Source organism: Girardinichthys multiradiatus, chromosome 5, assembly GCF_021462225.1.
Source record: "Girardinichthys multiradiatus isolate DD_20200921_A chromosome 5, DD_fGirMul_XY1, whole genome shotgun sequence".
Classification (NCBI taxonomy): Eukaryota; Metazoa; Chordata; class Actinopteri; order Cyprinodontiformes; family Goodeidae; genus Girardinichthys; species Girardinichthys multiradiatus.
In genome coordinates this window covers 18911932-18929408 of record NC_061798.1, presented here as the reverse complement: position 1 = coordinate 18929408, position 17477 = coordinate 18911932, and the positions used below count along the sequence as shown (strand labels likewise).

Sequence of the window (17477 nt, the reverse complement as noted above, 5' to 3'; positions counted from 1 at the left end):
CAGCTATGCTGAATGATGAAAAACCAAAGACAATAAAGAGATAAAAGCAAAACAAAAAATAAACTAATATGCTAATTTTTATGCAACAAAGTCAAGATATAGTTAAAAGTTTAAATGAACCCCCACCCTCCATCAAACCACTTTTGTTATCACCAAACTTAAAAGATGTATACACAAAAATAAAGTCAAAGCTCATTTATTAAAGAAACAAAGCAAGCACAGATCTTCGTTATGGCTCCAGAGTCTCCTGAATTTAATTCAACCACATCTACAAGACCTGCTCCAGATACTTTCTTCTGAAAATCATAACAGCTGAAACTAACAATTGCTGCTGATATTTCATGTCATTACACCTACTTACAGAACTGACATTGATGGGGAAAAATAACAAAAATAAGCAAACAAATATTAAAAATCAAAAAGCCAACGTTTGAACATTAAGGTAACAATGACAGAAAGATCTAAAACTACGGTATGCAGGTTTGTTTTCCAGGACACTTCTCGACTATTGTTCAGTACTGAGAGTATTCTTTGCTCTCAAGTTTGGCAATAATTCGCTCCAGCTGTCGTTTAGCTTCACATTGTGGAAAGTTACTCATTTCATAGTACTGGGGTGCGATCTTCACCAACCTGCAACAAAGAGGAAAAACATGAACATTCCCGTTGGTAAGATGACATAATTTAAACTCATTTATTGTAGTTAACCAGAAGGCTTTTATGGCAAATGCAAACATTAGTGCACATACCACTCTGGTTTGATATCTGTGCAAGTTCGGATGTAGTTCTTGGTGGTCAGAACAAACTCATTGTAGAGCACCCACTCAGGCTTGTGGTCCAGGACTGTGGATGGATGCAGCTGGACCACCTGGTTGTCTTTCACTGTGAGGTAATGGCCTGTGCGCTCCAAATGAGCCACCTGGAGGAAGGATACGAAGTATTAATATAAAAATTTCTGAAAGGACATAGCAAAAATGGGCCCACATCAGGATCTCTGATGAACCTCTTTACCCCAACATCAGCTCACCTGCATGAAGAAGCCGGTGCAGAGCGCTCGTCGGATGTTGATGTAGTAATCTCTGCTGGTGAACTCTGTGCTCCGCCGAGGCAGACTGAAGCGGTCCATGATCCTGGACAGCTGCTGACGTACATTGTCAGCAGACATCAGCGAGCGGTAGTTGACAAAGTTGTCATAACACCACTGGTTAGATTCGTGGTCTGAAAACAAAGTAAGGAGGATTAACATCAAGACTACTACCATTCAAGACATCTGAGCTATTGAAACAATAGAAATTACCTTAACAGTGGAATTATTTATGATCTGAATGGAAAGTGGTGGCTTTACAAAGAACAGAAAGCTTCATGAAAAGAATTTGAACCGTTTAGTTTTTTGTCTCCATTTGAGACGAGTTTACTGGTTGGTTCAGTGCATGAATAGTGACGTCTGTAGGAAACAATTCCAACTCTGTTGTTTGTCCCACAGTTGCTCCCATACCCTACGTAAACATCTGGTTGTTCTAATGACCTGATCCACAGTACATATAACAGTGTGATTTTCTCAATATAGGATGCCACAGTGTAAAAATGTAAGTCCGATAGTTAATGCTACCACTGAGCAGATAAAACTGGATTTACTGGTTGATTCTGATTTACAGTTTTCTTTGAGGTCTGACCTGTCGAGTCCAACTTTGGCCAATGATGTTGGTTCTCAGGACTTCCAACACATATATAAACTCAGCTGTCTAAACTTTCATTTAATTTCAGTTAAATGTAACAAAAATCATAACAAATAATGTGCTACTGAAAATTAAAAACATTTTTAAAGCATGATTAGATTATTGGTCAAATGGAAATGAGTGAACATGACACAAAAAAAAAAAAAAAAACACAGATTTTTCATTGTTTGACCTGCTGATCACTAGTCAGAGTTGATCAGGGCAAAACTGGCCAAATTGTATCACTAAGTCATCAAATAGAGACACAATGGGATATTATTGATAGCGTCGGGAAGAGACAGTTAATTTAACACAAATATTGTCATGATGCCTTCATGTTATGACATTTCCTTGAGATCAACTGGTCATTGAGTAACTTTAGATGGATTATTTATTACTGATTTTTTGCCTTTTGATTTTATGCCTGATTTTTTTCAAGTACCGAGAAAACGGAAAAACATTAACTAAACCAAAAGCTGTTATTGCAAAACTGCTAACCAAACTAGGTGTTGTGAGCCATTCTATTTGCATTTTAAATAAATATCAACTACAAGTCCTTGCTATACAAACATTACCTAATAGCAGACAAAATGGTCAACTTATAACAAATAACTTTTAGATTTTGTATAAAATTGCCTCAACGATGAGGGGAGAAAAGCCTGGAGACAGTCACAGTGGGAATAACATTTATTTCGATTTAACCTGGATCTCCGGCAGGTCAATAGTTAAACAAAAAGACACATATGTAAATTTGTACAGAAAACTTCTACATGTGACAAAAAAAAAAAAAAAGACTTGTCTGCTTAGCATTTTTGTGCCACCATAATTATTAATCAAATGCAGAAAGAGAGAAAAACACAATATATATATATTGTTTCGTCCCTTTTAATATACAGGTCCTTCTCAAAATATTAGCATATTGTGATAAAGTTAATTATTTTCCATAATGTAATGATGAAAATGTAACATTCATATATTTTAGATTCATTGCACACTAACTGAAATATTTCAGGTCTTTTATTGTCTTAATACGGATGATTTTGGCATACAGCTCATGAAAACCCAAAATTCCTATCTCACAAAATTAGCATATTTCATCCGACCAATAAAAGAAAAGTGTTTTTAATACAAAAAACGTCAACCTTCAAATAATCATGTACAGTTATGCACTCAATACTTGGTCGGGAATCCTTTGCAGAAATGACTGCTTCAATGCGGCGTGGCATGGAGGCAATCAGCCTGTGGCACTGCTGAGGTCTTATAGAGGCCCAGGATGCTTCGATAGCGGCCTTTAGCTCATCCAGAGTGTTGGGTCTTGAGTCTCTCAACGTTCTCTTCACAATATCCCACAGATTCTCTATGGGGTTCAGGTCAGGAGAGTTGGCAGGCCAATTGAGCACAGTGATACCATGGTCAGTAAACCATTTACCAGTGGTTTTGGCACTGTGAGCAGGTGCCAGGTCGTGCTGAAAAATGAAATCTTCATCTCCATAAAGCTTTTCAGCAGATGGAAGCATGAAGTGCTCCAAAATCTCCTGATAGCTAGCTGCATTGACCCTGCCCTTGATAAAACACAGTGGACCAACACCAGCAGCTGACACGGCACCCCAGACCATCACTGACTGTGGGTACTTGACACTGGACTTCTGGCATTTTGGCATTTCCTTCTCCCCAGTCTTCCTCCAGACTCTGGCACCTTGATTTCCGAATGACATGCAGAATTTGCTTTCATCCTGAAAAAAGTACTTTGGACCACTGAGCAACAGTCCAGTGCTGCTTCTCTGTAGCCCAGGTCAGGCGCTTCTGCCGCTGTTTCTAGGTTCAAAAGTGGCTTGACCTGGGGAATGCGGCACCTGTAGCCCATTTCCTGAACACGCCTGTGCACGGTGGCTCTGGATGTTTCTACTCCAGACTCAGTCCACTGCTTCCGCAGGTCCCCCAAGGTCTGGAATCGGCCCTTCTCCACAATCTTCCTCAGGGTCCGGTCACCTCTTCTCGTTGTGCAGCGTTTTCTGCCACACTTTTTTCTTCCCACAGACTTCCCACTGAGGTGCCTTGATACAGCACTCTGGGAACAGCCTATTCGTTCAGAAATTTATTTCTGTGTCTTACCCTCTTGCTTGAGGGTGTCAATAGTGGCCTTCTGGACAGCAGTCAGGTCGGCAGTCTTACCCATGATTGGGGTTTTGAGTGATGAACCAGGCTGGGAGTTTTAAAGGCCTCAGGAATCTTTTGCAGGTGTTTAGAGTTAACTCGTTGATTCAGATGATTAGGTTCATAGCTCGTCTAGAGACCCTTTTAATGATATGCTAATTTTGTGAGATAGGAATTTTGGGTTTTCATGAGCTGTATGCCAAAATCATCTGTATTAAGACAATAAAAGACCTGAAATATTTCAGTTAGTGTGCAATGAATCTAAAATATATGAATGTTAAATTTTCATCATGACATTATGGAAAATAATGAACTTTATCACAATATGCTAATATTTTGAGAAGGACCTGTATATGTATCATAACATATTTGTTATTTTTGTGAAAAACTTTCATCTCTAGTTTCAGTAACTACCACAAGAGGGAGACAAAATTTGTTATCTGAATGTTAGCGTGAATGGATGAAGTGATGCAAAAACTACAATATTCATTTTAGCATTACTAGAACAGTAACACGAGTCGCAATCCATGCAATCCACCAAGGTCAGATAAGATGTAATACTCTTAACTTAAGGGATATTAAAAGCCAAAAGTTAGCCTCGTCGAGTATTTCTTATCGTTCAATTGTGTCTGCATCAGAAGCTGAGAAATTACGACAAACAGCAATATCTATGTGACGAATTTAAATTTAAAACTTTTAGACTTTCAAAAGCAATTTGATCTTTTACTAATATCTAGTATTTAGGTGTTTTGAAAAATGCTTTAGTTTCCTTCTGCCACCCTCAAATGGACCTGAAGAATCTCTTACAGCTTTTACATGTTCTGGGAGCAAAAAGAAACTCACTTTGTTTGAAGGCGTGGTAGACGTTGAGCAGCGTCAAGTGGTCTCCGTCAATGTGAGCAAACCTCATCTTGGACTCGTCCGCTGCCTTCTTAGCCTCCGTGGGACGGACAAAACACTGTGGGACTAAACAAGGTTGGTATGGGCCCCAACAAAGCCGCCCATAGGGATGAGTCAAACATTCACAGAAAAATGGAGCAAAGCCTATGATGCTAGGGCACTTGACACTGCGTTGGGACAGGGCAGGACCACACTCTTTATCATAGGGGGAAGGGGGTCTGCAGGTTTTCTCATGGTCATTTCCAACAGTAATGGCTATAAGCTCGTAGAGGGGGGGTGGGGGTTGGGGGGGGTCATTTAACCACATCTGTAAAACAAGAGTTTTCACACAACTATCAAGTGTTAGAAACACCAGCAATGCTCAATTTATGCAGGATTGACAGGTGTTACTTTTAAACATGTAAGGTTTTCACCCACACTACACATCACATTTACAAAACCTAATAATATGGATAATGTCATTATTATACATCTTTGGAATAATTCAAACGCAGTGAACAAAATCGGAATTAATTTAGTGGTGCCTGCCCTTTCCACAGGCTTTGTTTACACAATCCTTCGAGTCAGTGAAGAAAAACCCACCATTTAAAGTAGAAATGTATTTTAGTACCTTTTAACAGAGGTAGTGCATCTGTTTCACAAAGGTTATGACTTTCAATATTTTGTTAAAAATCTAGGAATACTAACTTTTTAAAGGAACTTCAATAATGTTTTAAATGAGTTTAACAAGAACTCTAATCATGGCTTAAATACTTTCTTAAAAAACAAGGTGAACAGGGCTGCAAAACAAAGAAAATGTATCATCACTGCAAAATAAGTCTGTGCAACATATCACAAAAGATGATTATTAGCTAAAATGTTCCAAATATCAATAGGTCCAACTTTGCATGCCAATGGAATTAATTATTTTATTTCCCATTATTTTCAATGAGAAGGGTTATAAAAAAAACACATTTTCAAGATGCAGAAATGCGATTTTGATAGATAGAAAAGCAGTATATAGAGTAAACAACGGCTAAATTTAGTAGTGTTTTACAAAGTGTGTAAAACTGGGAATTTGGCACGTCTTTTTGGATGACGGGCTGTTTAACAGATAAGCTGCTTGTAGTTTGCCAACTGTATGTTGAAGCAGCTTTACCTTGATAAGCTTGATGGGGGACACCTTTAGTTTCTACGCCATGACAGCCAATGACTTTCACCACCTGAAATATTTTGCCAGTGCTGAGTTACTTTACGCTTCGCCACTTTTTCTGGCATCATATTTAAAAGGACTTTAACTAGGAGCTGATGACGGATAAATGTTGTGGTTTTAAACTAACTTTTTGAAGCCTTGGTTTACCCTGAAATAGCGACTGACCCATACCTCATCATTATCATAGCTTAATATTCTCATACAGTACATACATTAATCCCAATGGTATTAATTGGTATTAAGTGTTCATGGGGAAATTATTGTAAAAACCTTTAGGATAATGAGAACGGATAACATTGCTGGTGGAACTGTTCTTTCAAAAGAATGTTATCCTTAAGAAGTTTGGCCTTTTAAAGGCAAGGAGATGTCAGCCCAGTCCTGGGCATTACCTGACAGCATGGCAGTGATGGAGAGGATCTCATTCGAGCAGTTAAACTCGCAGCTTGCTATGACCATCTTCGCCAGCTGGGGATCCAGTGGGAATTCTGCCATCATGGAGCCAAGCTCAGTCAGGTCGCCGTCATCATTGAGAGCAGCCAGATAATTCAGCAGCTCCAGAGCTCTCATTAGTGTTTCAGGAGCTGCATTAGAGGGGAGTGAGGGGTGATGAAGATCATTGAGTCGACTGGTCAGCATGAGAGTTCTTAAAAATTAACATTTACTCACCAGGAGGGTCCATGAAGTCAAAGTGGACAAGGTCATCAATGCCCAGCTTTTTCAACTGTAGCACAACAGATCCCAAGTTGGACCGCAGAATCTCTGGGTATGTGTTATCCTGGAAAGGCATAAATATAACGGTAAATCCATTTTGTAGATCTCGAGATGATGACCAGGTGAGATAATTGAGGAGAAAATGTGGAACAAATAAGGAAAAATTACAAAGTTTGAAACAGCTTTAACTGTTAACTCTCAAACACCTTTATTTTCACAAATTTCAATGATTTGTGAACATAAATACATAGGTAAAATTATGCAAATCAATGCTGTTGACATTTCCTGTCTACCTTCACTTAAAACAAAACAGCAGCACATTCAGACCCGACACCTGCATAATTAAACATCACACTTCTGCCGTTACTCACCTGCATCTCTGTTTTGTAGGCCTTCTCTGTGTAGAGGCGGAAACATTTCCCCGGACGTGTTCTGCCGGCTCTTCCTGCCCTCTGCTGTGCCGAAGCTTTACTGATGGCTGTGACTAGCAGAGACTCCACTCTGATACGGGGATTGTACACCTGGACACAAATATAAAGCATGTAACACATGTGCCCTGAACCTTAAGGCTATAGGGAACAACAAGATTAAGCTTAGGAACAATTTACATTTTTCTTTCAGACATATTAGATTCTCAATTTCCCCTTTTCCACTGGCTTGATTTGGCCCGACTCGGCTCGCTTTGCGAGCATTTCCATTACTGTTATTTCAGTACCGGTACCTACTTTTTTGGTACCTCCTTCTAAGCAGGGCTAAGCGAGGCCAGGTCGGTACTGTGCGTGCTGAAACAAACGGCTGTTCACTGATTGGCCGTGGGCAGCCGTAAGAGTTGACCAGCGTAAAAAAACAACCGCAATTTTGAAACATGCATTCAAGCGAGTGAGAGAAACATATGATGAAGTTCGCAGAGTTATCCGGAAAAGTCACCCCTTGGAGCAACGACGAGGTGCAAGCTTTTCTGGCGATCAGAGGAGACTGCAATATTCAACGGCAGCTGAATAATTATATAGGCAACAACTATTAGAAATAAAATGGGACCAAATTCAAATCTTTTCAAGTCTCTTAAAGGGAAAGTGAAATCTTTAATAATGATAATAAAACGGATTTCAAAATCCTACTCATTAAAACTGATTGTCAATGCAGTCAGCAGATTTAATCCCCAGGCAAAAGACGTGTTACTTCTTGTTTTTGTAACGCGTTTCGGTCTTTTCTTCTTTACATTGGTGGTTGCATGTTTCGTTTGCGGTTATCCAGCACGACACAGGATGCTTTAAAGCTGCGCCTCCAGGACGTGTTCCCCTCAGCGGAGCAGAGGCGGGTCTATGGAAATGCAACACACAACGTGCAGAGCCGTGCTGAGGCCTACAGAGCTGTTCCGGGCTGGCCAAATCGAGCCAGTGGAAAAGGGGCAAATGTGACATGATAACATAATAAGCAAATTACAGCGCCATGCTGAAGAAACAGGGTGCCTTTAAGCTTACCTTCTGTTTGGCAAATCCAGGGTCAATGACAAACACGACACCATCAATTGTTAGAGAGGTCTCGGCGATATTTGTTGACACCACAACCTGAGAAAAGCAACAGCTAAAATATCAATGTGTAAATCGGAAAAGGGGAAACCATTTAGTCTGATCCATGTTTGCCAACGAACCTTCCTCCCTATAGCACCATTTGGCTTTCTTGGAGGAGGTGGCTCAAAGATCCTTTGCTGCTGCTGTGGGGGCAACGTGGAATACAGTGGAATAATTTTGATGTCTCCGACTTCAGGGCCAAGGTCATCAACTTCTCTTTTGATTCTCTTGCAGGCTTCATCAATTTCCTGATAAAAAAAAAACAAAAAACATTGGGTTTGACCTTCCCCTTTGGAACATAAACAAATACTGTTCAATTAAACACTAAAAAGTATTTTAAGTACTACCTCTTGACCTGTGAGGAACAGAAGGACGTCACCTTCATCCTCCTCACACATATGAATCTGAATGACGGTACGAATGGCTGCCTCCAGGTAGTCCCGCTCTGGTTCAGGGGTGTAGAAGATCTCTACAGGATGTGTGCGCCCAGGAATGGTCAGCAGAGGGCAGCTGTCGAAGTAGACTTGGAACTTTCCTGCATCCAGGGTGGCACTCATCACAATTACCTGTGCGAATAAATGATAATAAACAAATCAATAAAACTGCTAAATGTTTATTAAAAAAAAAATCTGATCATAGTTATTTAGCTATGTGAGCACTCTTGACTCCTTCAACGTCAACAGAGCACCATATGCTGCGGTGACCCTTGAGGGGCAATCTGATGAACTGGTGCCATTGCTGCAGCGTTTTACAGATTGATCTTGCCTCATAAAGCAATTCGTGTCTTTAAAACTACTACTGACTCTGCTTTTGTTAACCTTATAACAATAGTAATTATGAGTTCGGGCTTCAATAAACTAAAACAGCAACGAGAAATAAATTGCTGGCCTAAATGGGGTGATGTTCAGCTCAAATGTGTTATTTTTGGATCTCTGAATACGACTAAGCGGTACCTCATTATTTACACTACTTTGTATGACTTAAGGAATGTGTGCATTTAAAACTTATATCCTTTTTTTTTTTTTTTTTACCATGTCCTGTCCGGCAGAGTATCGCTCAGAATTGTTGTCTGAGTGCCAAGAAAAAGCCCAGCAGATTTACTTTCACAAGCGGAGCATCACAGATAATGCTTTAAAGCTCTGCTTGATATTTATAAAATAAACTTTATTATAAACTTCTTTGGGAATATTTCAATTGTTAGAGACACAGAGACTGAAATGAAAAGGGAAAAAAAAGCTCAAAAAAGAGAGAGATGGGGAAAAAGGGGAGAAAAGGAGGAAAGAGTGGAGGAGAGAAAGAAGGATAAAGAGAATACAAGATTACAGCCTGTTTGCTTATACACCTGCAGCTGTTTATTTTTATTTTTTTAACAAAATAGTACACGGTAATTCTGAATGTAAAATGTACTTAGTGAGAAGTGCAGCCCAATATAGAACATATGTGTATCTGTCAACACCTGAAGCTTAACACCTGTGAGTATGAGTGTGGACGCGCTTTTGTATACAAGGTTTCTCCACAAAAATATGCAATAGCGAGTGTGAGGACCCACAGACCTACCCCATGGTCCCTGGACGGACACTGAGATCTGAGTCACAGACATCTAAAGGCCCCCCAAAGCACAGGAATCCCAGGAGAACCACCGCCGGGACTACCGCAACCCCCCCAGAGAAGAGCAGTGGAGACTCCCAGGGGAACCACCCAGCAGCGACAGTGCAGAAGCCCCAGGGAGCCGCAGCGACGAGTCCACAGGCCCCTGGACCCAGGAGGTAGTCCCCTTCCCTCCTGGGGCAGAGGCAGGCAGACAGCGCCGGTACTGCCCAGACCCGGGTGACCCCGGCCCAGCTCCCGCCTCCCTGCCCCGAACCCAGTCCCCAACAACCCCCATCCACCTCCGGAGAGGGGGCTATGTACAAAAGAGGGGTCACATGGCCCAAAGCAAAGCAACCCGCCAACCAGAGCCGCCCCAGGACGGAGCAGTCCCGACCCCCCAACGAGCTCCGATCCCAACCCCATGAGTCTCCCACCCCCAGTGAACCCCAACAAGAACCTCCCCACAGGGCCACCCGCAACAAGGACACCGATATCGAACACATCCCCCATCCCCCCGAACCCAAACGGCACGAATCCCCACCCCCACAGGTGAACTCCGTGGCCGAGAAGCCGATGAAGCCACACCCACACAGCGCAAGCTCCACACACAGCCCCGCTCTAAGAACCCCCACCACACAGCGCGCAGCAATGGCAAGGCAAGGGCCCGCGCAACGCCACCCCCGCCCACCGGCGCAACAGGGCAGACTCCACCCAGCACCGCACCCACTACCGGACCCCCGTCCCCACACCATGATGGGACAAACTCGTCCACCAAGAGGTCCCCGGCCAGCGGCAGGCACCCAGGGCCAGTGACCCCAGCACGCCCCCCTCAGCAACAAAAAACACTACAACACTACACTACAAACTTATATCCTTGTAGACCTGTCAAAATAAATTTTGCTGGACGATAAATTGTCCCAGAATTTATTGCGATAAACGATAATATTGTCATTTGGAGACCATTTTCAACTAATATAATGATAATGACACATTAATGCAAGTAGCCACACCCTCTTAAAGATCAATAAACTAAAGAACATTTAACTCTGAAACTGGAAGACATTCAAATATCCAAAATAAATATAACAACAAAAAACAATGATATAACAAGAAAATAGATTATGAAGTCTCTGTAAACAAAAAAGCACTACAAAAATAATCATTGGGCTCAGACAGGGAAAACAGGCAAAGCAAACTAACAACAAAAGCACTCAATTTGAATCAGAGCAAATGCCTCAACAGGCCATTTGCAAATCTGTAGCTACTCTAGTCTGGCAGCTTAAACGATTAAACGCTCCAGTGATTGTGATTTTGGACTGTCGGGAAGACGGAGATGGCCCGGTTGTAGTTCTTTTTCCCCCACCTGGGAAAACTACATCGAATGATTATGGTTCACCGCGGCCATTCGGCAGGCCTATATCCTTGGGCTGTTTGGTTTTTGCCTTTATTATAACATTGGTTGGAACTTTATTTACATTTACCAAAATCCTTATATATAACCGACTAATTTTAACAAGGGTCCAATAAAATTGTGATTATTTTTCTACTGAGTCGTCAAGAATGTAATAATTCTGCCCCTTTTAAAATGTTGGTGAAACTCTAATTTATGTCTGCTCTCTGACACATGGTGCGACATCCCCTCTCCTCCCAATATAAAGAGTTAATTTGGATCCTGGTACAAACACTAGGAAGAAAGATGCTGGATGCTGTAAATTCTAATAGAACTCAATCAACTAAAATCTAATTTGTTTGTCAAAATTTTACAAAAACCATAACTCCAATTTCCATCACAAATCTCAGATATTTGAAATAATTGTATTATGGATACTGGATAACAGAACAAACAAACAAAAAAAAAAAATAGACCTTCAGATCCTGTCTTTGGCGGACCACTTCCTTTAACACACCCATCAGGATATCTGTGGCGAGAGTTCGCTCGTGGGCCTCATCCAGAATGATGACGCCATATCGCTCCAGCAGAGGATCATTCATAGCCTCTCTCAGTAGCATACCATCTGTCATGTACCTGTAGAAATAACATTGTTATAATAAACTGCAGCATCCTGGCTTGAAACCCATTTTATTTGCTATGTAATAAAAAGCCTCCACTGAAAAGCTCCTTCAGTAAAAGCGGCCCTTACTTCAGTATAGTCTTGGCAGAACTGCAGTCCTCAAATCTGATGGAGTAGCCAACTTCCTGTCCGAGCATGACATCCATTTCATCTGCAACCCTTTGAGCCACACTCATGGCAGCCACTCTCCTTGGCTGAGTACAAGCTACAGCCCGCTTGGGACCAGGCAAGGCCCTCACCATGTCCACACACCACTGTGGAATCTGAAGGAGGAAATAAAAAAGTTTAGGAGGAGACTTGGAAAATCATTTTAAGATCCGTTTACAGTGCTTACTATTTGACTTCACTGGTTGAAACAAGTTTATAGTGGCTTGATCACAAAGGGTGGTCTGATTTATTTCATAGGGGGTTCCTACAAATCTTTCATTTAAAACTTTTCCAGACTCAAATTTCTAGATTTTTCCAGCAGTTAATTAAACATTATTGACATTTAAGTAAAGAACATTTTACATAGTTGAGTTTTATAAGCTGAAGTTCAACTCCGACTCAGCAGTTTGATAAACCTGTTTCACAAGATTTTCAGCATATGGAGCGCTTTACAACAGTTCTATTCCAAAGTCATGAATACAGATATTTTAAAGTAGTTTGTAATCTGTAAAACGTTTGTTTATACAAAAGATTACCAAACAAAAACAAAAGTGCCAACGCTTTGTTTGGCACATTAATCAGGCCCTGGTAAATAACCTCTGGTCCCTTTAGAACCCAAATCTAGTAGACACCAGAGACCTAAAAGCAGCTTTTTGTGATTTTTGAATGGTTTTTGAGTGCATCTATCTTTGGGTTCTGTCAGAAACGCAACAAAACAAACCAACCTAATTAGTTGGATATAAGTTTTGATGTAACAAACAAATGAGAGGACATCAGGTCAATCAATGCAAAAAGCCCTTCTATTTTGATAATGGATGATGGAATAAAGAATAAAGCCTTTTTCCAAACCCAAGTTTCTTTTATTCATACCTGACCTGGAAAATGATTAAATTACATATTTTTCTGGATTAATTCGGAACCCCTATTATCATACCTGTGTTGTTTTTCCAGAGCCCGTCTCTCCGACGAGGACAAAGCTCTGGTGACGTGTGATGATATCGCTGAAACTTTCTTTGTACTCCCACACTGGAAGCTGTAACCTTTTCTTCAGGATCTCGTAGTAGCGCGGCGTGTGTGGCAGATTGGTGAATGGGTTAATCTGCTGGTGCACGGTCATCTGCTTGAGCAAAGGTAAGCTTGAAACCGACGGCATGCTGTTAGAGGGAACTGCTGACGGCTTTGAGTCCCTCTCCCGGTCTCTGTCCCTGTCCCGATCTCTGTCTCGGTCCCTGTCTCTGGAACGGTCCTCGCGGTCTCTGTCGCGGTCCCGGTCTCTCCTGTGAGCACAATAACAGTGCATCGTCAGTATCATTTCAATGTATAAAAAAGTTCTTATCAATACAAATCTTTAAAAATGTTGTCAAAACAAAGTATGGAATTAGGCAGTTTACCTATTTCTGTGAAAACATTTAGAATCTGCCACAATAAAACTAACAACACATCACGAACAATTACTTTGACAGATTAATATTGAAGCAATACTTTCAGTGGTGCCTTCAAATGTATTCTCAACATATTTTTTCAATTTGCAACACAGCCGGTAGAGTTCAACATAGTGGTAAATTAACCAGCTCTCTACCTGCAGCAGGTTCTGGTTTATGAGTCTCTGTCTGACAGTGACTCTCACCAATGGGGCAGAACAAAAACTGACACTGAAACAAGAACTTATCTGTAGAAGAAGCTGATTTTTTTTTACCCATAACCACATACAGTGGCCCTGCGACCACAACTATCACTGACTGAAGTACAAAAACACCACTAATAAGCTAATTAAACATAGATATGATAACACAAACAACCTCCATTACCACTAAACAGTTTCTGTTCAAATATGATCACTGTTTTATCAAATGTGAGAATTACAGCAAATCTTAAAACAATAAACTCAGTTTTAAATACAGTTTTATTAATGATGATTATCTCAAAACCTTAATTGTTTTGGGTTCTACAGTTAGATCCTGATTCTGGCTTTGTGGACTACTTCTGCACAGTCACAACAACCTGGACAGGTAAAAAGCACTACACAGAGCAGCACATCTATCCCTAATTATTAATGCAACACTTAGTAATCCTATCCAACTGGTTTATCAAACATTAAGCAGGTCAGAAAGATGGCATGAAAAATAAAACACCAAGAACTACCCATTTCAAGCACATATTCAATTCAATTCAATGAATTGTCCATTAACTTTGTGCATTTTTTCTTGCTGAACATATGGTCTGTTACTGAGACAAAAGATGAAGTTTCAATCATAACCTTAAATCCTGCCTATTTCACACTGAATGCGGCGTGAGGATTATGAAGAAACCGTCATTAGGAACTCATATTCTACAGGTAGTTGAGCAGAAATGACGTGCTCTGTGCTCACAGCATCTTAATGTATTTCCCAGTCTTTCACTTTTAAATTAAACAGTCTAATAAGTGTGTTATCAACTACACACACTGAACCTGGTCGGATCAATTTAAATTAAGAGGCGTTTTTAAGACCATTAATGTTCTTAGTCAATCTATTTATTAGCTTTTATCCTAAAGCCCCTTTGTGAGACCCCTCAGGTCTACTGAAAGGGGTATTCTGTTAGTACCCAATGTAAGACATAGCCTCACCCCGAGGCTTTATTTTCTGTCTTTGCTGAATTAAAGGCAGCTGAGAGTGCTGGTGTTTTGAAACTTATCTGTTCAGTCTGGATCTTAACTGGACCTTGATTATTAGTTATTTATTTAAATTTTATTTAGTTCACAACTTCATCACGTTTTACATTATGCATTTGATTCTACAGTACTTATTGTATAGTACTCATTGTTTTAGATCATATCAGAAATACTTTTTTTTTTTAAACTTCATTCAAAATCTACGTTTACTATTTAGGGTTTATATTTTGTGGTTTTTGAAAGTTTGATTGATGATTGAGAAGAGATTTGGGGCTCACTCTGCATGCTCTCATGTGTTTTTATTTTATTTCACATTGTAAGAACCAATAGCTTGGGGGCAATCCTTTGTACACATAGAGAAACCTAATCTGCCCCAGAGAAGGTAAGGTTGCCAGACTGGAGATCATAAAGTTAAAATAGTGACCGACGTAGGTAAAAGGTTATCCAGCTTCAAGATACTGAAGCTCCCCTACCAGCATTAAAGTTATAGCACTGGCCATTCATCTAGCAGTTAGCAAGAAAATGCTTTTTACAGTTTTTAAAACCACAGTGGCAGACAGAGGTAAATATGAAGCAAATGATAATGTAAAGCTAAAGAGCCCAAACCGATTAGTAGTTCAAGCTCAATGATCTTGGCTTCAAACACTTACTACTCAAAAGGTGAAGTGGAATGGAGAATATTTCAAGAACCCCTCGTAGAAACTAAAGCTGACAGCAGCGAAGTTGCAGTGGCTGCTGGTCACAAAAAAAGTAGGATTGGTCCATTTTTGTACCCAGTGCAAACTAATAATGTATTTCTACATTTACATGTAATTACAGCATTCCTGTTTCTTTCTCCAAATTTGATTTGATTTTTTTATTTATTTCAAGCATGCACTTCAAATTGATATTTATTCATTAAATGTTTTATGACCAAACAACAGCCAGTAAATTCAAAACAATAAGGTGCCAGCAAGCATAAAGTCAACAGTAACCTCATAGATGAAATATGAACTACAACATAAAACAAGCACAATAAAACATAACAGAATAAAAATACCTAACGAAATTCATAAATATAAATATGACAAGTTGTACAATAAAATATCATTGGTTCTTTTCAACTACAACGTGGTTAATAGAAGCATTAAGGGTATAGACAACTTTGCACCCAGGACACTAGTATTTCACTACAGACGCATAAATGGCACTGAACACTGTGGAAATACATCGCGTTAAAGCAACACTAGCATAACTCGCTAGCATCAGAGGTGACAGTGAATCAAACAGGCTCTAAACAAGGCTCAGCACTGAAAACAAGAGTTGCTAATGCAATGCAATCTGAAGCAAAGTGTTATGAAATCGGTGTTGCATTAAGTTATTGTTGACAACCGGTGCACAGGTCAGTGCTAATCTTGACTGTGTCCACGGTTCAGTTAGCTGGGAAAATGGCAAGATTAATCGACTTCATATATATATATATAAAATTTTAATAGTATGCATCAGTTTTACTGCACCCACCCATAACCTCTGAGACTGCAGCTGATGCTAACCTACTGGCGCAACTTTTACCAGTCCTGAATGAGCTGTTAGCATGTGGCTAATACCGTTAGCCCCGCACGTGCAGAGAACGTTGATAAATCGTTGTTTTAGCTAACTTCATCTCCAATGAATCTCAAATGTCTCCAAAACCATAACACGTGTATGTAACCCTGTATCAGAGGACCGTTCGTGTCTCGAGAAGAGGAAGCTATTCAATATAAGCTACATCGCCAACAACAGAGGTTACTTTGTTTCGGCTTTCTGGCTGACAGTTAGCTAACTAAACTAGCACCGGCTAACGTCTAGCTTTTAGCTTCATTGTTTCAAGGAAATACACATTCTGAGTGTGTAGCTTCGCCTACCCGTCAGACCGCTTCTTACTGGAGGAGTAATCATCGCTCAAATCCACACGGTGTCTTTTGGACATATCGTTTCAGAAAACGTAGCTTATCAATACCGCTAACACAGCCGTCCTGCGCAAAATGCAACCTCCTGTTTCCTGATTCCTGCGCTGTTTCTTTTCACATTTGCTCTACAGATTGTAACCCCGCCACCTGCTGGTTTGGTTTCTACTTGGAAGTATCTCACATTTCTGTGATAACCAACAATGGAGAACAGTTTAACAATCCCATCTGGAGATTTCTGTTTTTGTTTTCAAATTAACAGATTTTAAAATAAAACATTTTAATCAAAATATAATATTTGAGTGACTAAAATATTTTAATATTACCTTACCAATTTCCTACCCTCACCTATGGCCATGAACTTTTGGGTCATGACCTAAAGAACGAGATCCCGGATACAAGCGGCTGAAATGAGCTTCCTCCGTAGGGTGGCCGGGCACTCCCTTAGAGATAGGGTGAGGAGCTCAGCCATCCGGGAGGAGCCCGGAGTAGAGCCGCTGCTCCTCCACATCGAGAGGAGCCAGTTGGGGTGGCTTGGGCATCTACAGCGGTTGGACAATGAAATTGAAACACCTGTCATTTTAGTGTGGGAGGTTTTAAGGCTAAATTGGACCAGCCTGGTAACCAGTCTTCATTGATTGCACATTGCACCAGTAAGAGCAGAGTGTGAAGGTTCAATTAGCAGGGTAAGAGCACAGTTTTGCTCAAAATATTGAAATGCACACAACATTATGGGTGACATACCAGAGTTCAAAAGAGGACCAATTGTTGGTGCACGTCTTGCTGGCGCATCTGTGACCAAGACAGCAAGTCTTTGTGATGTATCAAGAGCCACGGTATCCAAGGTAATGTC

The 17477-nt window shown here is 40.5% G+C and overlaps 1 protein-coding gene across 1 annotated transcript; it reads right to left on the bottom strand.

Annotated features, from left to right (window-relative positions):
* Positions 1-180: 180 nt before the first annotated feature.
* On the bottom strand, positions 181-16755 carry LOC124868466 (ATP-dependent RNA helicase DHX15). Its single transcript, XM_047365786.1, has 14 exons — positions 16583-16755; positions 12984-13326; positions 11972-12165; positions 11697-11856; positions 8588-8806; positions 8321-8488; positions 8151-8237; positions 7041-7190; positions 6625-6733; positions 6348-6539; positions 4710-4832; positions 1025-1215; positions 747-916; positions 181-630 (listed from the first exon to the last, which is right to left on the bottom strand). Exons 1-14 carry the CDS (start codon positions 16645-16647, stop codon positions 513-515), a joined length of 2289 nt encoding a protein of 762 aa, XP_047221742.1. The 5' UTR covers positions 16648-16755; the 3' UTR covers positions 181-512.
* Between the last annotated feature and the right edge of the window lie 722 nt (positions 16756-17477).